General features: G+C 34.1%; 2 protein-coding genes across 2 annotated transcripts in view; both read right to left on the reverse strand.

Annotated features, from left to right (window-relative positions):
* Positions 1–3679, reverse strand: part of LOC140969242 (auxin response factor 4-like) — a 13272-nt gene extending 9593 nt beyond the window's left edge. Inside the window, exons 1-6 of the mRNA XM_073430537.1 lie at positions 2765–3679; positions 2613–2669; positions 2086–2271; positions 1905–1989; positions 1748–1838; positions 1203–1367 (exon numbers count right to left, since the gene is read on the reverse strand). Coding sequence (XP_073286638.1) covers positions 1203–1367; positions 1748–1838; positions 1905–1989; positions 2086–2271; positions 2613–2669; positions 2765–3187 — 1007 coding nt within the window. The 5' untranslated portion in view covers positions 3188–3679. The remainder of the gene's footprint in view (positions 1–1202; positions 1368–1747; positions 1839–1904; positions 1990–2085; positions 2272–2612; positions 2670–2764) is intronic.
* An 8080-nt stretch (positions 3680–11759) lies between these two features.
* Positions 11760–17276, reverse strand: LOC140969286 (MLO-like protein 3). The gene is made up of 15 exons (XM_073430599.1): positions 16969–17276; positions 16828–16885; positions 16440–16711; positions 15139–15255; positions 14214–14274; positions 13997–14085; positions 13737–13811; positions 13562–13650; positions 13371–13420; positions 13213–13253; positions 12932–13105; positions 12798–12833; positions 12606–12673; positions 12432–12492; positions 11760–12289 (listed from the first exon to the last, which is right to left on the reverse strand). Exons 1-15 carry the CDS (start codon positions 17113–17115, stop codon positions 11963–11965), a joined length of 1665 nt encoding a protein of 554 aa, XP_073286700.1. The 5' UTR covers positions 17116–17276; the 3' UTR covers positions 11760–11962.
* Positions 17277–25483: the final 8207 nt, after the last annotated feature.

Below are 25483 nucleotides of genomic sequence, written 5' to 3' on the forward strand. Positions count from 1 at the left end.
ATATCCTTATTGAGTTTTTGGATTTATATTGATAAGGGAGTCATTTTTATCTTTTCACAATTGGAAAACAAAGGTCATTTTTATCCACACTTTTATAAATACATAGATAGAACAGAAGAAACATCTTTGGCCCTGACATTTGGCACCCATTTTTCACCCAATGCCCATGTAATTAATTCAAACATCACACAATTCAAGGGAAAATTAGAAAACAATACTTGTAATTGTTATATGTCCCAATATGACTGAATTAAATTATTGAGAATTGTATGTGTGTGTGTGTGNTGAAGTTAGGCTCAATTCCATGATCTTAAGATGGTATGAGAGACCAGACCCACCGTTATATATTGGAATACCTTTATGGGCTACCCGCTAATGTTTTTTAAACTTCACGCTCCTTTTGTTCATTCCCGGACGTGAGAGAGGTGTGTTAGATGTCTCACATCAGCTGGATTAAGTTCTTGGGAGTTGAATATATAGGTTTGGACAATCTTCTCCTCTTGAACTAGCTTTTCGGTTGGAGTTAGGTTCAAGTTCATATTTTAACAGTAATGTTAAATTCTATGGCAATTATGACATGGATTCTTGTAACCATTTAAGGATCTATATTACCATATCCTCTCAATTGATCTAGTAAACATGTTGCCTTCTTAAGATCTTCAACTCAGATACTCTGTGACATGGGCAAATATTTACGCATCCTCTCTATAATAATTTCTTGAATTTATTCGAGCAAAACCAAATAAAATTCCTTGTGCAACAAGGCCAAATTTCATATGATGAGCATCGTATATAAACATTGTTATATGATATCATTACTGAAGGAATCCAAATTCATGAAGGGGTGGATAAAATCTACACCATAAAACTCTAAATGCAATGCACAAATTGAGATGTGAGACTCATGTTTCCAACATATAATGCATGAAATACACAGGTTGTGCCAAAAGATGTTTGAGACTCAATGGGTTCAGTTGGACGGCTAATTGCATCTTGAATCAATTTCTAAAGCTGTCAACTAGTTTATATCATTCTTCAATCTGGGATAGTTGCCCAAATCCTTTTTTCTTTCATACCAAGTCATTTGTTTAACATAGCTGAAAATCATTTGTGGTTTGATAAATCAATAGAATAGAGTAAGATATAGGTAAGTTGGCTCAAAAGCGAAATCAAAATTCTCAAGTAAGGATGTGTTAAAGTACCTTGGGCTATAAAAGACATTGAATGTGATGTTGGTTGATAAGGCAAACGCGACAGGGGAGAGGGTATTGGTGTAAGAATTCTGGCTTTTAATGATTGAATCGGGCAATCCACTTCTTGGTCGAGCTGCTCTTCTAATCCCCAAACGCAGGTCTCCAGACTCTCTCCTACAATGGCTCACAAGATGGCACTTAGCATGCTAATTAAAATATGAAAGAAACACTAGCAAAACAGATGGCAAAAGAAATGATGTTTCATTTCTCTTTGTCGTACACTAAGTTGCAAATATGCATGCTTCATATGCTTTACCTTTTTTACATCTCAAAGCATTTAATGATTATCTTCTTATGTTTCATGCGTCTATCTTAAAAAAATGAGAATATACGGCAAATGAAACAGAGCCGCAATTCAGTTTTCTTTAATTTATTTCAATGGTCATGATACTTGGAGAATTTAAAGATCCACATAGACCCAGGATATCAAATATTTTCCATGTTCAACTCCTGAAATTATTAGCTCTGAATCCCAATGTTAAAATGAAATGTACCTCAGAAATAATACTGCATCACCTGATGCAAGATTTTTTTGGCTGACAAAGACACTCCACCCTGTAGTGAGCAAATGTCGCCTAGGTTGGCCTACGAGGTAAGAATCCCCCTGTCAAGATTTTCTAACACCACAATATGCAGACTTCAAACTTATACCTCTGTAAATGTGTCTGAATTTCCATTCCACACCATGAAGATCCTTGGCTATGAGTTCTTGAGATGGCCTTTGTTCTTTATAATCCTACAATGCAAAACATAAATTCGGCTGAAATTCTGACATGGAGATTAAAAAAAAACTCGATAGAGTAAGCAGCACGAGGCCAAAATAGCACCGAACCAGAGGGGGAAAGCAATCTTCAGCCGCCCTACGAGGGACTGAAAATCCGCCATGAGTACTCGTATCAGAAGCAGTAAGAGTTTTGCAGAACATGTGGGAAGTCGACTTTACAGCCCCAGCTACATTCCCATCCTCATCAACTCCTTCGTTTCCATTCTCTGTCCCTTCTAATTCGAGGCCTACCAGCTACATGAGTTTAATTACATTATCAAGAATTATGTCAAAATTAATGTAGATCAAGAAATATATAAGTAACTTTTAAAACATCAAATTAGCAGCACAAAGAATCTGGAATGCTGAAGGAGGAAATAAACATAACAAGGAACATAAATTCTCTCCAATTCCCACCCACAAAGTAGAAGTCAAATATCAAGAGAAAAAATGAAGCCTACAAGATGAAACTTTCTCTACATGTGAAATATTCAATCTTTTCACTATCTACTCAATATTTCATCAACACTTAAGTATAGCAAAGAGAGCGATCAGAGGGAAGGGGAGGAGAGGCTAAAGCATTATAATCACCCAACCTCAGGTAGAGGAAGTAGAGTTAGCTGCGAGTAAACCTCATCGTTTTCCTTGTTAGCCTGTTTAAAAACATAAAATGCATCCTCAAGACATCAATACATGAAAAAAGAAAAGGGCTTATCCAAAAAGAGGAAAACTTGGTCTAATGACTTACAAGTAGCTGAATATCAACAACCCTACAAAAAATCTGCGGAGGAAGATCAAAAGCATGCGATTCAATGGGAGGATGGGGTGAGGCAGAAGGAGCCTGTTCTATGTGTCCTTGAGCAAAATACACCACTAAATCCCCTTTCTTGGGTAAACTGGTAAGAGGGCCAGCACAGGCATGCCATAGCTCCATGTAGATAGATAATGGGGCAAATACTGAACAAGGAGAAGAGGTATTTGAGGCAGAATTTGAAGAGCAAGACGAGGTAGAGGTGGACAAATAGCAATTAACACCACCCTTATCACATTCACCTCCTTTGCCACATGCATTATTTTCTAACTCGCTCAAACAAGAGAGGTTGAGGTCAATCTCCATAAAAATTACCCAGAAGAAGTTTGCTGTTCCTTGGTATTTCTCTCGCCAAATCATTCACTCACTAGCATAATTGTAGCACAAGAAACAAACCAAAACTCAACAAAGCCACTACAGAAACAGGCAAGAAACATTGAAAATGGGGTGGAACAACCAAGCTGTTTCCACAAAGCATCAAGATGGGATGTTGGAAAATGAAGTCAAATTGAACTCATGGGCAACGTAAAGGTGGCGCCTTTAAAGAAACAAGAGCAAAGAAATTTAACAGAAAACAACAGGCATGTGGGAAGGAAGATTAGTCGCGCGTAAAAGATGAGAATAAAATAAAGAAAAGGGTACAAAATAATAACAAGAAATTCAAAGTATGATTCCTCCCTCGCCCCCCATTTGCAGTTCTGTGAGGAGGGAGGAGTAGCTGCAGACACAGACAATGGCTTAGGAAGCACAGAAACAAAAAGCAAAAGAAGCCAACATGTGGTGCCCCTTTTTGGACTCTCGAGAGAGAGAGCTATGAGAAGTGGAGGGGACAGTAAAGAACCCCCCACAAAGCATAAACCCCACCCTTCACTTTGCTTTAAATTAGCTTTTATGTTTTTTCGGGGAAAAAAAGAGAGTAAAAATTTGGTTTTTATGAATTAATATTTTGATTGATTAAGTATATGTCAAAAATCCCATCTAGCTAAAATTTAACTTTTCAAGATAGAGGAAGTCAAATTACCCTTCGAGCATTTTCTCTGCAATTCTGCAATTCATTTGACATCGTGAAGAAATAATTAAATTTTTAAAAAAGAAATTATGGTTTAACAAATATTTTATTTACATTGGAATTATAAGCACAAATAATTTGAGTATAATTTAAGCAAAAAAGATTTTTTGAATCCAAGGAGTGACATGGGGATAACGTTCTAAATTAAGACCTTCAAACATCAAACCTTGAAGTAAATAATTTACTGAAATCAGAGCTTTCAATAATTGAAATTACGGAAATTAACAAGATACAAGATTTAAAGGTCGTAAGCAGATATCAAATCGTTTCCCAATCCAAGAGTATTGGAATAAAATCGACTCTGGTCGTGATAATATTCCGAAAATTACCTTTTCCTACGCATGCAAAGTATTGTAGACTACTCGTTAATGTCTATAAATTTTGAGGCAACACTCTTGGTGGGTACTTAAACCCATTATTCTTCAATATATGAGACTTGTTTTTGCACCTATATATATATATATATATATAAGTTAAGAGAACTAAAGAATTGGAAGCCCATGATTGAAGTCCAGTCCATACATTCTCCCATTAAGCTATCATAGCTTAGAATTTATGAAATTCAATTAACTATTTGTTCTTTCTTCCTTCTACATTTTCTAACTTGGTATCAGAGCCATCCATGGCTACCACCTCTGAATCAATTGACAGTCTCGTTCAAAACCCAAACCCAAATGTCGTTCTCATCAATCCAGCCAACCAAATCAATTCTGTAAAACTCAGTGATAATAATTACCTTCTATGGAATATTCAAGTCCTTGCGGGCATTCGGGGTCTTGGTCTGGAAGTTTTTATCATGGAAAATCCCCCTGTTCCATCACCATCTATTTCAACAGAAGGTAATTCCGAGTCCGTAAATCCTCAGTTTGTTACTTGGTGTCGACAAGATCAACTCCTATTCTCTTTTCTTCTTGCCTCTATGACTGAAAGCGTGCAAAGCCAGATGATAGGCTGCAACACATCAGCACAACTTTGGACGAGATTGTCACGGCTTTTTGCCTCTCGTTCCAAGGCTAAAGCAATGCATTATAAACTTCAGCTTCAAACCTTAAAGAAAGGGGGTTCAAGTATGAAGGATTATATAGCCAAGATGAAAGGATACATGGATGTTCTTGCAGCATGTGGACATGTTATTTCTGAAGAAGATCAAATCCTTTACCTACTAGGTGGTGTTGGTTTGGAATATGACTCGGTGGTTGTGCATGTTACCTCCAGAGTTGATGTTATCTCCTTCCCAGAGGTTGGTGCCCTGCTGTTAGCTCATGAAGGACGTTTGGATGCCTTCAGTGTTTATAGTGATAGCTCCATTCCCACTGTTTATGCTGTCACCGGGACCTCATTCAAAAAGAATACCACCCCTTATGAGTCATCTCAGTTTTCTACTAGAGGTCGGGGTCGGGGACGTTTTGGCCGTGGTGGTCGTAAACCTTGGCAACATAACAATGGCCGACCTATCTGTCAGATTTGTGGAGTTCCAGGTCATGTAGCAAATGTCTGCTACTATAGGTTTGACAAGGAATACATCCAGAAGAAGTTCAATCCTTCCTCAAATCTTAATGGCTCTCGATTCCCACCACCACAACAACTTAATCGTTCTCCTCATCAACATCCAGCAACTGCCTTTACGACAACCACCTCTGAATCTGCAAATGAAGATTGGTGGTTCCCTGACTCCGGTGCTTCACACCATGTGACTAATGAGTTTGAAAATCTGTCCATTGGTTCTGAGTACTCTGGTGCTGGCAAAGTTCACTTGTGTAATGGTGCAGGTTTGGATATATCTCACATCGGTCACTCCAAGATTCATTCACCCTCCTCCCATCGTATTTTTCTTTTACAAAACATTCTTCATGTTCCCTGTATTACTAAGAACCTTCTTAGCGTTAGTAAGTTTGCTCAAGATAATAATGTTTTCTTTGAATTTCACCCTTCGTTTTGTCTTGTGAAGGATCTCACAACTCGAGTAGTTCTTCTCAAAGGGATCTTGCATGAAGGACTCTACAAATTTGATCTTGGTTCACCACTCTCTGCCTCAAAATCTGGGCTCACTTCGCCCTCCAGATTGCCGCCTTCTCAGCACCATCCGCATTTACTTTCAATTAAAGGGCCTTCTCATGTCTTAGATGAATGGCATTTACGACTAGGACATCCCTCCCTAGCTGTTGTCAAAAGTGTTCTGTCTCGCTGTAATCTTTCTGTTCCTAAAAATGATATTATGAAATTCTGTTCCTCTTGTGCTCTTGGCAAAAATCTCTCTCTTCCTTTCCCTAATTCGAGTACTGTTATTACTGATCCTTTTGCTCTTGTCTACTCTGATGTTTGGGGACCGGCAAGTACCACTTCACGTACTGGTTTTCGTTATTATATTAGCTTTATTGATGCCTTCAGTCGCTTCACATGGATCTACTTCCTTAAACTAAAATCAGAAGCCAGTAATGCTCTTCTAAAATTCAAAAAACTTGTTGAAGTTCAATTCAATAAACAGATTAAAATTCTCCAAACAGATTGGGGTGGGGAGTTTCGGTCACTGTCCTCTTTTTTACAAGATAATGGAATCATACATCGATTGTCATGTCCTTACACATCTCAACAAAATGGTGTGGTGGAACGCAAACATCGTCACATTGTAGAAATGGGGCTTTCTCTTCTTGCTCATGCTTCGTTGCCTTTTCGTTATTGGGAAGATGCCTTCTCTACAGCTGTTCACTTAATCAATCGTCTTCCCACCGCAGGCTTACATGGTAATATTCCTCTTACCTGTTTGTATAAGCATGATCCTGATTACTCTCTTCTCAAAACTTTTGGTTGTCTTTGTTTTCCATGTTTACGTCCATATAACAATCATAAACTTGACTTTCGATCAACTCCTTGCACCTTCTTGGGATATAGTGACAAACACAAAGGGTATAAATGTTTAAGTGCTAGTGGACGTCTTTTTATATCTAGGAGTGTTAGGTTTGATGAACATACCTTTCCCTTCACTAATGAATCTCAAGCCTCTCTCACGGCTGCTCACCATAAGTCCTCATATCCTTTTTATTTGTCAACTTTATCCCCAGTCATTTTTCATCCGCCATCACCTTCTGCTTTTCCTTCCAAATCCTCTTCCTGTCCAAATACCATTGAGCATTTATCTCATGTGTCTTCTCCTACTCCAGCTTCTACGCCCATGTCTTCCTCTTCCGTATCCTCGTCCACCATACTTTCTCCAGCTGTTGCTGCACTGCCCAAAGTAAACTGTCACCCAATGACTACTCGTGCCAAGGATGGTATTTTCAAGCCCAAAGCTTTCCTTGCTGCCAGCACTTCAATTTCAGAACCCTTAACCTTTCAAGAGTCTGTCATGAATCCACAATGGTGTCAAGCTATGGAATCTGAGTTTCGTGCCTTATTAGCCAACCAAACATGGTCTTTGGTTGATGTTCCTAATGATACACCCCTTATTGGTTGTCGTTGGGTCTTTAAAACTAAGACACATCCGGACGGCTCTATTGCTCGTTACAAGGCTCGTCTTGTAGCCAAAGGATATTCTCAACCTCCGGGGCTTGATTATCATGAAACCTTCAGTCCAGTTGTAAAACCCACAACCATACGTACAGTCCTTAGCATTGCTGCTGCTCAGCAATGGAAAATTAAACAAGTGGATGTCAACAATGCATTTCTACATGGAGATCTCAATGAAGTAGTGTATATGCAACAACCACCAGGGTTTGAAGTCAAGAATTCTAATACTCGGTTGGTTTGCAAATTACACAATGCTATTTATGGGTTGAAACAAGCCCCTCGGGCATGGTTTGATCGTCTTCGGAGTGCGCTATTAACCATGGGTTTTGTTGCATCCAAAGCTGATGCTTCACTTTTTATCAAACTTGGTTCTGGTTCTGTTATTTATGTTCTTGTATATGTTGACGATATATTAATTACAGGAAGCCATCATGACCACATCAAGGAGTTAATTCGGCAGCTGGACAATCAATTCTCTCTTAAAGATCTTGGTGATCTTTCATATTTTTTAGGTATTGAAGTTCTTTATCCAGCTGATAATTCTTTGTTCCTTCATCAAACGAATTATGCTCGAGAATTGCTTGCCAAAACAAAAATGGGTTGTGCGCAGGCCCTACCAACTCCGATGTCCAGGGGTGTTAAGTTGTCTTCCAGAGATGGTGATGCCTTTGAAGATGTCACACTATATCGAAGCACAGTTGGGGCACTTCAGTACTTAACAATCACTCGACCAGACATAGCTTATAGCGTCAACAAAGTCCGTCAATTTATGCAAGCCCCTCTCCATACACACTGGAAAGCTGTCAAACGAATACTTCGATATATCACCGGTACTCTCGGCTTCGGTATTAGTTTGGATTCTTCTTCTTCCTCTAATTTAAAAGGATATTGTGATGCCGATTGGGCCAGTGATCCTGACGATAGAAGATCTGTTTCTGGTTTTTGCTGGTTTCTCGGGAATTCTCCTATCTCCTGGTGTTCTAAGAAACAAACAGTTGTTTCTGGTTCAAGTACAGAAGCCGAGTATCGTAGCATGGCCAATTCTACGTCTGAATTATTATGGATTAACTCTCTTCTTTCAGAATTACATGTTACCTCATCACAGCTACCTATTCTTTGGTGTGATAATCTGAGCACTATCGCATTAAGTGCTAATCCTGTTCTTCATTCTCGCACTAAACACCGTGAATTGGATCTCCATTTTGTGAGGGAAAAGGTTTTAGCTAAATCTCTCAGTGTTCGACATGTCTCCTCATTTGATCAAACTGCGGACATTCTCACTAAGCCTTTAACTACAGCTGCCTTTGCTCGTTTAAGATCCAAGCTTCGCGTGGTCTGCTCGCCCCTGCTCAACTTGAGGGGCCAAGTTAAGAGAACTAAAGAATTGGAAGCCCATGTTTGAAGTCCAGTCCATACATTCTCCCATTAAGCTATCATAGATGAGAATTTATGAAATTCAATTCTCAATTTTTTCTTTCTTCCTTTTACATTTTCTAACTATATATATATATATATATATAGACACACACACACGACTCTTGGATCGATTTATATATATATATATAGACACACACACACACACATACGACTCTTGGATCGATTTATATCTGACACACACACATAGCTGAAAAGTCACACTCAATGGACTATCCATGTCGAGCAATAATGCAATGGCAGTGTGTGCATATTGTTCGGACTTTATCAAAGTCACAATGTCCACAAACTTATTGATTAAAGGCAAAAAATAGAGAAAGATCCTACTTTATACACACAAAGCACTAAAGATACACTGCAACGAAATGGAGTTCAATGGTTGGAAAGGTAGATATTGATGCATGATATATAGATACATACATACATACATATAGATCATGGTTCGCTGTCGCGGTCGCGGAGATCGGAACGGATGCTACCGTTCCAGTTACAATGAAATTTCACGGAACGGTCGCGGAACGGGTATTTTAAAAAAATATTATAAATATATAAAAATTAAAAATTTTGGAAAATATTTAGAAATATGAAAATTAAAATAAATATCATTTAAATAGATTATTTGATGTAAATAAGAAATTAAAATATTTTTAAAATTTTATTAACAATTTATTGAACAAAATTTATATCGTCATTATATTTAAAATATTTCCAACCATATCAAAAATTAAATATACTATTAAAAATTATTTGTATTTAATTAATTAAAACTTTAAAATTAAATATTTCCGTTCCGTGCGTTCCGCGTGTCCCGTTCTGTTCCGCCGTTAAATCCCCGTTTTCGGTATATGAAACGCCGATACAAGCCATCAACCTACACATCCCGAAACCTCGTCAAGGTTGCTTGCGTTCCGGTTTCGTTCAACCATATTATAGATAACTGAATCTGAACCAGTCAAAAGAACAGAAATAAATTTCAAACAGAAGAGGAGATCATATATAAAAGACCCTCGAGATTCTTGCTGGCCAGAAAGATGAAAACTAGATATCTTTCTGTCACCAATTCACTGTTGTCTGATGAAGACATCACACGCACACACACACACACGCACACACACATAAATATAGGGTTGGGTGTGTGTGTGTTTTATGTGCATGCTTTAATCTAACCATGTCTCTGTCGGGGGTTATGTAGGGTTTCCATGTTTCTTGATTGATATTTGTATTAGTAGCCCGCTTTTATGGTATCCTAATCCTCTCTCTTTCAAATATATATCTGTCATTATGATAGGACAAGAAATCAAGCCAGTGGTTGCAACATCTTATCATTCGAACCAAACTCAGCCTAATAACATAAAATGTATCATGATAATTGATTAATAAATAATCAGTTACAATAATTTGTTTGGTACAATTTTAGCTTTTTTTATTATCTCCAAAGCCTGCATTTGGCCCTCACTGTACACACAAAAATGGAGATAATTCAAACCTTCTTCGCTAGGTGATTACTTTTGCAGTTTCTATGATGCACACATGTTGCATGTCTTATTATTATTTTTAATTTGATCAAATAATACTAAATAAATAACACAAAAATATTTTCAATTTATAAGAGTTATTCGATTTAAAAGAGAAATTTTGTTTAGATTTTTTTATGTAAAATATGGAGTGACTTGAGGATGTTTTTAGTAGGGTAAGAAGGGTAATTATGAAATTAAATATTTATATGTCCTCAAAGGTAAGCGAGCTCTAATAAATTAACAAGATCTTGAATTTCTTCCATTTCAATGGTATATCTGAAGGACAGCAAGCGAGGTAGAGGCATCGAATCGAGTTTTAATATCTGGATCGAGTGACATCTTCAATCGAGTTTGATATATGTTTCTGTTTCCAGCTGATTATTTATGTTTATAAACTTACAAATCTATTCATATTGGTAATGAGGCAAAACAAATATAAAAAAGCACAAAAATTATGGAGAAAACAGAATGTTTGGTACTGGAACTAAATGGAATGATGTTCAAAAGTAGGTCTGAGGGGTAATCTCTGCTTAAACATACAACCAACTAAATTATCAAATGTTTTGTATGTGATTTATTATATATTGTTTATATAAAATGTTATGTGTGCTTAATTTTTTAAAATTCGTGTAAACCAAACTTATTTGAGTAAAATGCAACACGATTTGGAACACCAATTATGACAAGTGATTTCGTTAATTAGATTTGTCTCTCCTAGTCGATAAACTCAACAATAATATGAAAAAGTAGGTAAAAAATTATGGTGGTTGAACTCTTTTCGTTCTCCTTGTCCTTCTATTGCATATATAAACGTCGTAGAAATGTCTTCTTCAAATGAAGTTTAGTGGTCTCCTGTCACTATCAGTGGGCCGACATGTATTGTATAATATAAAGAAGTGGGCCTTTTGCTTTTTAAATATTCAATTGTTGTCTTGAGTTGGCCTGTCATTTATTGGGCCTAAATATTTTAATGTTTCTGGGCCTCTCACTTTGAAAGTCAATTTTATAATACAAGTCATGTCCTTGTCCCATGCTTAGTCCTTATTCTATGTTTCCTAGTCAACATAAACATGACCCCCGTTTTCATTTTGTCTGTGGGTTATTGGGAGTTTAATAGGTTAAGAGTATAGAAAAATTAATCACAAGTACAGAACAAGAATTGACTTGTTAGAATATTAGTAAAATATCAAAAATAAAATATAATATAATAATAAATACTCGTAATAGTTTGTATTCAATGTTAAACTGTCTTATTAATCAAAACCATTTCTGCATTTACCGAACAAACTTCTCGAAAGTTATATTGTTTCTTTCTTTTCTTTGTATCATTGACGACTTGACGTCCACATGTGACACATCGTGTCAAAACGGCTTACGGATGTGTGTGTGTGTGTGTGTGAGGTGACGATGTAGTTGTATAAGCTACTCCCTAACCCGGTGGCAGAGCCAAAAGGGTTGGTAGAGTTTATATAGATTATATACATAAAAAAACATATGTCGTCTCCAATAGATTTTTCGAGTTTTAATTAGGCTCACTCTACCAAGACTTTCTGTCCTAAGTCCTTGTACTACGATAGAAGTATTCAAATCCTTTGATGAACAATATGAAGTTCATTTTTTGCAAATCTGCCGAGTTAGAATACCTAGCGGCGTGTGTTGGTGGTGATCATCAACTACTTCAGTTATCTCATCACCACGAACAATATCATTACGAGGAATGAAAACCGTGAGGGGGGTGGGGGTTCGTCTTTGGTTTGACCCCTCATCGAGTGAAACTATCTCGCCGTGGATATGCACCGTCGATGCATCCTCTTGAGCATGAGGTTCCGGTGAGTGTTGTTCATTAATTTTCCTCTTTTGCTTTACATCTTCATGCCATTGCTTGATTTTGTGCATGGTGTGTTCTTCCAATATTGCACTCTTGAATCGAGACCCCATCTGTGTATATGAGGAAAACATAATTTTGTTTTGTGAAGAGAATCGACAAGAATAGATAAATAAAATGGAGATGGATCACTTGGGCCAAAACCTCGGAAAAAAAGAAAAAGAAAAACGACGACTTTGTAATGCAAATTAAAACCTGAGTGACGAGAGCGTAAAGGGGTAGAGTTATGTAGCTGCAAAGGATTTGAACCATTATCCTACATGAAATACAAGACCCAAAACTTAGTCTATTTTACTTATTTTTTAATAATTCATGTTTACATAATAAAACATGAAATTTTGTAAATTAATAATCTTGTCAAAGACTTACGCTAACACCACCCTGATAACGATCACTTCTACATTCTCATGGTAGCAAGATTTGATCCCAAACTGCCACTGCATTTGAACATTAAAACGTCTTTTTTTTTGTATAATCACTTTTAATTCTCATCGAAGTACTGACATGTGGTTTTAGAAAAAATCAGACTAAATGTCATTTGATGTCAGAGAAAGCGTGTACCGTAACCCATATGAAGAATGAAATCTCGAATGCGTTCTGCATAAACAATTATTCAACCAATCCAATGTCAGATATTTTTGAAATTTTGTTAATTTTTTTTTAATCGGATGTAGTTTTCGTGCTATATATATTACCATAAATAGAGTGAAATGAAGCAGAGTTAAGACAAGCTGTGGGCGATTGAACCAGAAGAGATTGTTGTTGGGCTGCACCAATGGAGTCCCTTTGATCACTGTGTTTTGACTTGTCAGTTGCATTGCCATTCTTGCCACTATCACTTCAAGTTTAGTTCCAATTACCAGAACTATCTACAAATATAAATATATATATATATATATATATATATATAATTCTTAATATTGGAATCTTGGAATTTTCACTGATAAAATTAATCGTGGAATACTGTAATACTTACTACTAAGGGAAGAAATGAGACCCACAGATAGGCATTCCAACCTGATAGAAAATAAATAATAAATAATATAGAAAGGGAAAAGTAATTTGATGAAGCAAATAAATAAGGAAAAAATGGTCGGAAATATAAAGTTGAAAATAAAACATAATGTGCCATACCATGAACATCAACGAGCAAGAAGATAACGACTACGAACCACAAGACGGGGCTGTACGTACATTGATATTTCAGAACCGATGGAAATCGTTAAACCGATTATACGACGACGATAACGAATCGAATATGTTATAATAATTTGATACTAGAAATCATGAGAATAATTATTTAAGAAACAACAAGACATATATACCTAACGCCAACGACAGATTTGAAATCATCTTCCAAAGATCTTTGTATGTACTTCTGGAAATTAAACGAATTATTTGTAGACAAATGAGCCTACAAGACAAACACACAAATAAATCCCTTATTTCTCTGATCCATAATTTCGAGATTAATAAATTTTTATTCAAAGAATTACTAACCGATATAAATCCATGACGCAAAGTTAAGTAGTCGATTTTCGCCACGGAGCGAAAGAATTGCCGAAGAAAACATTTCTGCACCAAATCCAACTAGTTTTTTATTTGTTTTGTTTCTGTACACGTATCCATATTTCCTCGTGTGTACTGTAATTAAGTCATTTTCCAAACTATCCCGAAAAATACTTTATTATATATATTGTCAATATGAAAAAGATAACAAAAAACTCGTAAAAAAAAAAAAAAGAAAATGTTAAACTTACAATCCACAGTAGAGCAGAATTTGATGCACAAGAGCTCACATGTCGTCGCCCAAATGTTGTCTGTCTCGTGTATCTGAATCTTTCAGGATCTACATGTATACATACACATTATAAATAAAACTGATTTCGATTTTTTTTTAATAAATTTAAAATAGCCCTTAATAAATTATCTTTTTGAGAGAAATAATTTAAAATTCCAATTAATTAGCCTCAATACCGTTGGCTGCCATGTATTCTACGGTTTGGGTTTCTTTCTCCCAGGATTTCCATCGCTTCATCTGTGAAAGAATCATCCCATAAAATGATCAATATACATATCGATGATAAGAACCTTCAAATTATATGTTATTTTTATTTATTTATTAACATCGAGAGCCTTGTTATTATATATATTGTTCAACATGAATGCTTGTTATTTAAAATAAAATTTAACGAGAAAATTAAAATAGAATAATGGAAATTTTTCTAAAGGTCACCAAAAATAGGAATTCCTAATATTATCATGTTGTCCAGTATGAAATCATCTTTTACACTTCGTATTCCAAACCGTGCTATGCTTTGATCAAACAAATTTCAATTGAACAAATTATTAAAAATTAAACGCACTAAACATTATGAATGAACAAAATACAATTAATCATTGAGAACACATTTGATTCATCTATTTTTTAATTTAAAAATTATTAATATATTGTTTTAATCATTTATCGTGCTTGGGACATCGATTTTTTTTATATAAAAAAAGTAGATGAATCGAATATTTATCGATGATTAATTGTATTTTGTACATCTATTATGTTTAAAGCATTAAATTTTTAATAATTTGTGCAAACAAAACTTATTTGAACCAAGTATAAAAAGAATCGCTAAATCAAATATAAGATAAGATTTTGATTATGTTTTGTTGTGCCTACAACGTCTACCTTTTCTCTTTATCATTTAAATATAAAAATGGGATTATTTGTTGACTAATTCAAGCCATTGGAATTGACATCAATTGGTCCACACCTTTGACAAAGGAATGTGACTAATTCGTAAGAGATTCGTTTGTATATTTAGATTTTGACAGAATATGCCGATGCAAATTATGCTAATTTGAGAACTTATTGTTTCATTAAATACAGCAAATTAAATAATAATACCTTGGCCCTTCCCAATGCCATGGTGGCTATGCTGTAGACAATCTGCATCGCAGCTAGGACGAAGATGAAAATATTCAACTGATTAATTCCCCCTTCTGACATCAATGAACTCATTCCCTGTCCATTCACGTATCATAATTATTTATATATGTGTATATATATATATATATATGTATATTCCTTATTTTTTTGGGTCAAAGACATCATATTCAATCAATTAACAAAAGAACCTGTCCTACTTTCATAGCTCATATAGGTCATTGCAGAGAGTTGATATTGGCTTTTCGAAAAATTATAATTTATTAGATTTTGACGAACATAAATGACATACAAGACAAATTGTTACAATTTTGCCTTAATTTTTTTTGTGTGATACGAGAAAACTCATGGGTATTTTAGGTAAAATAAAATTAAATCTTTAGGAAAAAGATTTATGAGATTTTATTATTTTTTCCACTTTTATTACATGTATGTCTCAATCCTAATGATCCCCAGTCTGAAGAGAATCCGTGTAAGGGGGATGTGAGTGTAAATAAAAGTTGGGATTTTCTTTTTTATGGTTTTGCATACTAATCTTGTGAGAGTAGATCTTTTGTGAGACGGTCTCACGAATATTTATCTGTGAGACGGATCAACTCTACCGATATTCACAATAAAAAGTAATACTCTTAGCTAAAAAGTAATATTTTTTCATGAATGACCCAAATAAGAGATTCGTCTCACAAAATACGACCCGTGAGACTATCTCACACAAGTTTTTGTCATCATGTAATACCACCCAAAATGATAATAAAACATGGTCCAAAACACGAGGGCAATTTCGTAATATCAAATAATCTATAAGAAAAATGTTCGTTTGTCCCCAGTACTTGGACAGAGTGAAGCACAGTTGATCATTTTTAAAATAAAAATAAATAAAGCTTATTGACCTTTTTATTTAAATTTTCTTAAGAAAAATACATGAAGTTATCTAATGAAATGCATCAACTGAATCATAATTATTCGTCACATAGCTCGATTAAAAGAGGCGCAATCCAAAAGGTTGAATTGGATATCCTTTCCCTCCGATGAAAAAGCAAATTTTACTGATGATCTTAGTATTATAAGATTTGCTGAATACAATAAATCCGCCATCAAAGTGGGCATGAAATTTTCCTATCACTTCATAAAAATTACGAAAACCCCTCGTCCATCCCTGTTTTAGGTACGTATTTATGACACTTTTCTATAATCAGGGGAAAGGAAAAACAAAAACAAAATTCATATGGAGTTACAGGGGAAATGCGTGTAACAATTATTACCTTGGAGGTACAATGATCTAGAGAATTGTAAGAATTCTCCTCCTTCAATCCTCTGTCGTTACGAAACATGAATCTGTCCCCGTGTGTTTCTGATCTCGCATCATGATTATTCAATGTTGCCCAAAAATGCTCGAAACTTTTAATAGTTTTGGTCCCTGAGCGGCTCCGGCATGGGAGCATCATATCTGCTTCGTGATTGGATATGCAAATCTTTGAAATAGATCTCTGAGTCACTGTTAGTAACAGTGACATGAATCCCAAAAGCATCAAAACTACGCAAGTCCCAGAAAAATTAAAGTCAAATCAACAATCAAAATTCAAAATTATAGCAAGAGATTTGAAATAAAATGATGGGATTTGAATATTCGGTCAGATTTCAACACGGTACCTGATTTCAGCTTCTCTGTTGCTTCATACAGGGAAGCCTTCTTGTGTTTCTTCAGCCACTGCACACACAAAATCATGAGCTCAATTCTTAGAGAATGGGTGTACGTTTTCCAGTATTGGTGATGGAATTGAGAGTGCTTACATGGCTCGCAAGATGGATCAAGTATTCGATACATAATCCCAGGAAGATGAACACAAAGCAGACAGTGGCAAGAGCCCAGCTTGGGGTTTCTTCCAGTGAGCGGTTGGTGCCTCCTCCTCCGCCTTCGCCGCCGTCGTCTCCCCCCATCACGCTCAATTGAATTTTCTTTTCTTTTCTTTTCTTTTCTTTTTCTTCCTCCGTTGGGAGAGTTACAGAAACATGGTGGGAAGATTAAATTTACTGGAGTTGTGAAGAAAACGAAGACATATTCAACTAACGTCTTGTTCTTAAGTCCACATAGATTTTTAGAAAATGCAATTGTGGAATGTCGCTCCTCTAGCGAAGGTCATATCCACACTTTGACTGGGTTTATTTTTGTTTTTAATAATTGATTTTCACCTATTACTGTCCAGTGTTGAAAACCAATGTTATTTATACAAGTCAAATATTTTTATATTATACTTGGTCTCAACTACTTATTATAATCGCTCTCTTTAATATGAGAAGTATTTGTTTTCCCACAATTTTTTCTACTAATTGGACTCTTTTCTGTTCATAAAAATCGAATACGTGACACTGATTCTTATATCTCTTATCATTTCAGAATTATTTTAACACAAAAAATGCCTAAATCTTAAAAAAAATTTAAAAAATGTAATTTTATCATTATTCTATGGATAGATATCAATATAAAATTTTGTATCAGCAAAATTAAGCCACTGGATAGTAAATTATGTGGACCTAAGAACAATACTATATGATTCTAGTGATTAACACGTGTTTTTTTATATCAACTACAAAATTTAAAATAAAAAAGTCGGAGAGTGAACTTGTGTATTAAATAGATTTCAATTAAAGTGAAGTATCATTTTAAAAAAAATTGGTAGCTTAAAGAAAATTTATTAATAATTATTATTAATTATAAAGATATGGTGTGGTTTCATTTGCGTTTTATGTTTGAGAGAAAAAAATGGTTTTTAGGGCCTTAAAAGTCGCACCACCAATCGATGCGACTTTTATGGATCGAGATTTAATATTGCTCCGAGTGAAATAAGTATAAAAAACAACCTGAAAACTGAGTTAAAAGCGTAATTTTTTTTTTATTACCAAGTGCAAAAATCTCGGTATTGGGACTCTATTAATAAAATTAAGCTAGTCGATTGTAAATCTTTGAAGATTTAAGATAATAATTTATCAATTTTAATTATTATGTATTATTCTAGTGCTTGACACGTACACGTACTGTTGTTTTTTGTTTTGTTTTATCGATTACGAAATTTAAAATAATAACGTGGAAGAGTAATATTTTTGTATTTAATTAATGGATTGAAATTATTAATGTGTATCATCATTAATATTTTGTGTAGCTTAAGTAACATTCCTTATCATAATAATGACAATACTTATCATTCATTAATTATAATCGATTTAGATTTCGAAAATGGTGTTTAAGGCCTTAAAAGTTGCTTCAATCGTCAATTAATTATAGTGGAGAAAAATGAATGATCGGCAGCACTTAAGGAGTGAATTAATGCGTGGTTAATAATAATTAATTTTTTTGCTAAAATTATTAGTTTTTTTTTTTTTTTTTTATCGTGGGATATGACCAGAAGTGAGAAACTTTTTAAAATATATATATATACACTCACCTTAGTGTTTGTAAATTTCTTCAATTTTCAAGTATTGAAAATACATCATTTGAATAGTGTCACACAAAATACCTATGTGTTTCATATAATAATTGATTGAGAGTTTTTGCACAAAGACATTAACGAATGTGTACTTGTCTGTTGTCTTGTTGTCCAAAATATTGAGTGTTGTCAAAAATATCGAGAGTATGCTAGGAGTTTTAATCAGAGAATGACATAAGTTACGTTGGATTGAGATTGTAACGGGTTTGTATAATTCAAATTTTTTTAGTGGGATCCTTCTAGGAAAATAAGAAAAATGAGATTATAAGAATTTGGCATTTGAACTTTCATTAAAAAAAACTGGTGTCTTTTTATTTTATTACATTTATTTTTTAATGTTTGGTAGACATAGTTGAAATATTTTATGTGTTCTATAAAATATCAAAATGTTACATACAAAATGTTTGATAAAATACTTCAATCAACTGTTTTTATTATTTTAACTTGTCTTCTTTTTCAAATGATTTCCAAAATGTTTAAGCAGTTTTTAGATGGTTATGTTGCTTGATTTCTTCTTGGTTTAGAATCAACATCAATATAATCTCTCAGTTTATTGCGTATTTTCTTACCGTAATTGTACAATATCAAGTTTTAATAAATGAAAAAGTAGGGTTATCATCCCACAAAAGAATGAATAATTCGATGTTGCGCTAAGTGTTGTAATTAAAATAATCTTAATTTATTTATAAAATCAAATATGAGTTAATAACAAATACTAAGATTGCAATAATTAATCGAGAATAAGGTAATGGAAGGGAGACAAATTATAGAAATTCAATTACACTTAACTATCAACTCTGTTTAATTCTTATCAACATCTATACTGTAAATTCTTCTAATTTATTAACCAATAATTCTTAATAAAGTTCTACACATATTTTTTTATTATAATTGTTTAAAGTGTTTATTCACTCGTTCTAGACATATTTTTTATTATAACATTAGCAAAAAATTATAAAAAAAAATATTCTTAAATATGATTCAAGCTTGAGACAAATAAAAAAAGAAATTTGACATATACAATTAGGGCGAAGAAAATATATATATTTATTATATATATGTATACAATCATACATAGAATTAATTGCATGTATTTGTAATTTATTTATCGGTTAAAGTTCAATAAAATAGAATTAACCATCAATTTGAATGAATTTAATGGTATAAAAATCGACGTATTTGATAAGACAAATTAATTTTTAAAGAAGAAATTAATTATCGTGTTTGATCATGTAGTTTTCTTTTTTAAAAAAAGGAACAAATTTAGCAAACAATATTGTGTATTTTTTTTTAATGATGTAGTAATATGCGGTTGCTATTTTTCGATTTACATTGGATAGACCACATGGCTAACACAACATTTTTCAAATCACCTTAACCAAGTAAATCACACTAGATATATTGATAAGTTTACCATAGAAAATATTGTATAACTAAAAAACAATACAATCAATGTACTAAAAAAGTAACATTAAAAAGTATTTCATATAAAAACCACAATAATTTTTTTCTGTATTTTCAATGTATTTTATAATTTTTTTAAAAAAATAAATCAATTTTCGACTATGGATTGTATGATCATTTCATGATCACTATTTTCCCTTCATCCAGTATAGTTTAATAATATAATAAGTAGATTATTTGAAGATCGAACTTATGAAAAACGTCTTATTTAAAAAAAAAAAAAACTAAGATTAATAGGTAAAAATTAATTACATATTTGAAATTAAATCATAGATATAAAATAATAAATATAAAAAATATAACACAACACAATACTAAAGATTCACTAGATTATTGTCATATTTTTACTTATTCTTCACCTTAATTTTTCTTTCCAACGAAACTGTGTTGGTCCATGATATTTCAGTGCTAAATTAAATATACATTCTAAAGGTTGATCACATGATAGTTCAAAGCCAAATTTCAAAAACCAAGAATTGTGAAGTTCTCTAGAGTGTTGATGTACGCCCGGACATGAAAGCAGTATCACCACGTCAAATATTGATTGATGTCACAATATAGATATTTGACGCTATTTTAACGCACATACGGAAACTGCTAAAAGTTAAATAGAACAAAATTATTGAACTAAGAACAAATTTTAACGCATTGAATGTGTAGGAGTAACAAGTTGGCTGAATGCTGATCTCCAGTACTTATGCATACCAACAGATATCCCATTATTTTGAGCATTGAATGATGAACCATGGGGAATTATATATATTGTAGCCTAAACATTTAGAATTCGTAGACGAATTAAATCAATACTTTTAAGTCGATATACATTCATACAAGTCCGATGAAACCGCGTCCCCTGCTACGGAACAAAGCTCTTTTGACGAAGAAAAGGAGATGCAAAAAAATAGTAGGCTAATATGTTATCTGATGCCTTTAGTAGCTTAGTTAAATAAATCTTACAAAAGAGTAAAAAAAAATTAATTAATTAAATAAATAAATAAATAAATAAACCAAACTAACAAACCTCGCCGCAAACGTATAAATAAAATGCAAAAGTCTTGTAAAGTAAGTCTCCTCCCAATAAATATTTTCCTTTTCTTCGGTAATTTCTTCTCCAAGGCTTCCAAAAATCCCATATTTTTCAGCCTTGTATTGTACTTCAAAAACTCATCTGATTTGGGCTTGAAATCTTCTCCAAATTATTGTTAGAGTAGATGCCCTGTAAGCCAACTGTTGGCTAGGAAATTTATTGACTCAGCTGTAATAAACAATCTTTATTTTAATATAATTTAATTTTTAATGGTTTTGTTGTACTTTATCTGTATACCTATGCAAGCAGCATAGATAAAGTCCTTGATTATGCTTTAATATAAATGAATCGTAATTCGATGTTGAAACTCATTTGTAAACACTGCATATTCTAAATTCGTTCCTAGTCGATTCTGCCGCCTAAAACAGGGATAAAGGTCGCTCGAGCTCGAGACTAGCATCTGTGATGTTGTGTACTGCGTTTCTTGGTAAGGGCATAGAGATGTCCAAACATATAGATGGGTAGTCATATGATGATAATACCAAACAAACCTAACTCGGACTTTCCAAGTGGTTATCCTTCATCGAGAGGATAAGTCCGTGGTTATGATTGTACTCCATTAGTCCTTACGACCCGGGATAACACTGAGGCTCTATATGCTAGGGCTGTGCTTTGACTCGTTTACCGGCTCCAGGAGAGTCATCAGGTGGCGAGGTTGGGTACAGTTGCGAAACATATAGGAGCCAGTGCATTGTAGTCGGGGATTCACCGCTCACATGCGGGTGTAGATATCCTATGTGATCTGATGAAATTATAGTGCATGGAATATCTGGCCAGAGTATGAGATGTACGTTAGAGAAAGAGTTCTCCAATAGTACACGCGATGCCACTATTAAAGTTATCACATAGTTATCGAATTAATATGCAACCCTCGATGAACCAATGGTTGCAGATTCGATCGGGATATATGAGATGAAGAGACCGTACTGTACGCTAATCATAATCGACTGGTTCTTGCAGGCACTATCAGTGATACCTAGGGGATCATGGGGCGATGCTACTAGACGCTCTTACCATGATCCGATGGGGGCAATCAGAAATGAGTTCTGACATTCTTGATCAAGGTGTTGATGAAAAGAATGGGGCTAACTAGGGTAAGCCCGAATAAGAATAAATGTTATTCTGAATCACAAGGAGTTGTGAACCCACGGCTAGCTGTATCCCTGAACCATTGAGGGTCACACAAGTACTGGATCATTTGTTCCCGTTGAGAGAATAAATTCAAGATGTTGAATTTATATTATGATATAGTAAATTCAATGAGTTGAATTTATAAAATTTGAGAATTTAATATATTAAACTCAAATGTTGGATTTATTAGATATTAAATTTTAGAGGTGATATAAATTCAAGGAGTTGAATTTATAATTTAAATAATAAATTCAAATGTTGAATTTATAATGATTTAATTTATTAAACTCAAAAGTTGAGCTTATTAATTAATAAATTAAATATGGTGGATAATATGTTAATGGGCTTGTAGGAGTACAAGTCCAACATATTAAATAATTAAAGTTGTTAATGGACCTTAATTAATTGATTAAATTAGTGTGACTAACCCAATTAATTAATTAAGTCCATTAATGTTAATTAAATGGCTCAATTATTATACTATAATAATTAGGTCATGGATTATTATAAATAGGGATTGAGAGTCAAAACCCTAGCCACCACCATAAGCAATTTTCGAAAATCAGCCTCTTCATCCTCCAAATATTTTCGGCCTCCTTGTTTTTCAAAAGTTGAGCCGTCTCTTGTTTTAATTAATCTCAACGCAAAACTTCTTCCAATTTTCTAGTGCAAATTGGAAGAGGAACAAATTTTCTGGTCGTGGACCTGATTAGAAGAATTAACAAAGGAGTTTTTGAAGAAAGTTCGTAGGGATTCATCAAGAGCTAATCCGTTTATACCGGATTAGTTGGAGCCAAGTGATTTAATTCACAAAGGTATAATATTCTAACTCCCTATGAATGTTTAATCGTAAAACCATACGAGCGTCCAAATCAAATATATTTTGATTGTCAAAATATAATAAAAAATTTTAAAACTTCCGCTGCGTTTGGGCACATAGAAAATCGAGATCCAACAATTATTTCCCTGCTTTCGATATTTTCTTCCTTGAAATCCTCAAACTCGGTTGGAAAATAAGGCAAATTCTTCTCTGTCTCCATTCCTTGTTTCTCGAGAATTTTCTAGACATGTTGGATACGGCTCTTTGATTTCCTTCTTGATTTTTTTTCCTTCACGTAAGATAATTACTTCAAATTTGAAGTATTACACGGTTCTTTGCAGAGGCTTGTGCCTCCTCTATCTTTTCTTACAGTGTTGCCTTGATATGCCGATTTTTTTATAAATTCATTTATTTTTCCACCGTTTTAACTCAATTTCATCTTTTTCGCCTATATCCAATCAAACATCGTAATTGAGAACTATAAAATCAATTTAAACAATTAAAATTCACATCATCATATATTAATTAACTCAAATAAATATATCAAAATATTAACACGTCAGTAAACACAGACGACAAGGAATTATAATAAGCCTAAAGAAAAGCACACGTCTAAAAGACATAAGTAGCCAATAAAAATATTACTTCATAGATTTGATCGTTCATTACACATAGAAACATTTCTAACACTAACCATCATATTATAACTTCTAATTTTCGAAGCATTGGGGGTCTTGAAAAGCTTGTAGTAGATCTTTGAAGTCCCCCCAATTATCAAGTGAAACGATCCAGCTTATGTCTAGCTAAGGAAAGATCAGCGGCACCAGTGCCCCAGGAATGTTTTGTTTTGTGCAGAACCAAGCATCCAATTGAGTGACACATGCACGAGTCGTGCCAAAAATGCTAGCCAACTGCCAACGCGATAGGTGTCGAATATTGCGCTCTAGGTGTTCTCTTGCATACGGCTAAAAGATTTCAGTTGAACTTGTAAATGTTAATGTAATATTTTTGTCCTAAATAAGTTACAAATCAAAGTTTAAAATGGTTTATTGCAACGATCATGACTTATCTCGATCGATCTTCGGCTCCCTCTGGGACGTTCTCCTATAAACGTTTGGTATCCACTCTCATGAATCTAAATGCTTATCTTGGAGGTCTTAGGTTTGAGCGTTAGGTAAGGCGAAATAAACCCTTTCTCCAGTGATGCGATATTCTATGAGTAATGAAGTATGGAAAAGCCCGTGAGGGAGAAGACATAGAAAAAGCTCGTTTACGGGAGAAGGACTAAGAGAGAACTCAAGATCGGGATAGCTCGTGTCGTGACATTTATAATAGGCTACAATAAACTTAATTTATAGCAACTTGAGTTGATTATTTCCGTAAAACGAAGACAAATACGAATTAGTTGTTGTAAGATCCATTATGCATTTGCACAGATACAAGATTGGACCCGGCATGGCAGAAAGGTATCAGAGATTGGAAACATCAAGAAATAAGTGCTGTGCAGAGCAAAATGTTACGTTGGTTGGATCCATCTTTTTAACTTGCGGGGCAAAGTGCTACATTCAGAAAATAATTGTTTTGCATGGCGAAGTACTATGTGCGTGGAACCACCTCTTGAATCTGCGAGACAAAGTGATACATCACGGAAGTCACCTCTTGAATTTGTAAGAGTCATGTTGGTGGATCGAGTGATAGAGTTAACAATTTTCGTAAAATGAAGACGGATACACTCTAATTGCTATATGGTCCATCGTGTAGAAGTGTAAACACAAGTCTAAACCTAGGACGTGACAGAACCATTGTATGAGCTGTAACATTTGGTAACATGTCACAAGTTCAGTATTTTATTCTCGATATGTGAAGAATTATGACCCCATAACTCAGGGCCTCAGGCATTTGCTGGTGACTGTGAGCTAATATTGCGGGTGAGTTTTCCTCTGCATTTGATGTACCTAGAAAACGAGGACACGGAAAACATATCAGAAGAAACAAAAAAGGAAATTAAATTTGTCAGGAACCTCAATTGGATAATTCTCTTTACATTGAATTTTACATGATAAAAATGATTAAATCCAATTTAGTGAGAGTCATACAGAGTTTGACATTCACACTGAAATTTCAATTCATGTGTATATTTTTAAAACAAAAACTCTTGTGAGATCTCACACGTCAATTTTGTGTGACAAATATTCTATTTTGGGTCATCGGTCATCTATGAAAAAAATATTAATTTTTATCATAAATATAAATATGATTAATTTATCTTAAATAAATATTCGTAAGACCGTTCAAAAAAAATACTCATTTTTAAATAGTCGA

The sequence above is a fragment of the Primulina huaijiensis genome, unplaced genomic scaffold (assembly GCF_012295235.1).
Source record: "Primulina huaijiensis isolate GDHJ02 unplaced genomic scaffold, ASM1229523v2 scaffold40277, whole genome shotgun sequence".
NCBI classification, from domain to species: Eukaryota; Viridiplantae; Streptophyta; class Magnoliopsida; order Lamiales; family Gesneriaceae; genus Primulina; species Primulina huaijiensis.

Coding starts and splice junctions, on each gene's coding strand:
- LOC140969286 (XM_073430599.1), bottom strand. CDS start 17,115: ATGGGGGGAGACGACGGCGGCGAAGGCGGAGGAGGAGGCACCAACCGC. Junction 16,886..16,968: donor TGATCCATCTTGCGAGCCAT/GTAAGCACTCTC, acceptor TTGTGTGTGCAG/TGGCTGAAGAAACACAAGAA. Junction 13,651..13,736: donor TGCGTCATGGATTTATATCG/GTTAGTAATTCT, acceptor TTTGTCTTGTAG/GCTCATTTGTCTACAAATAA.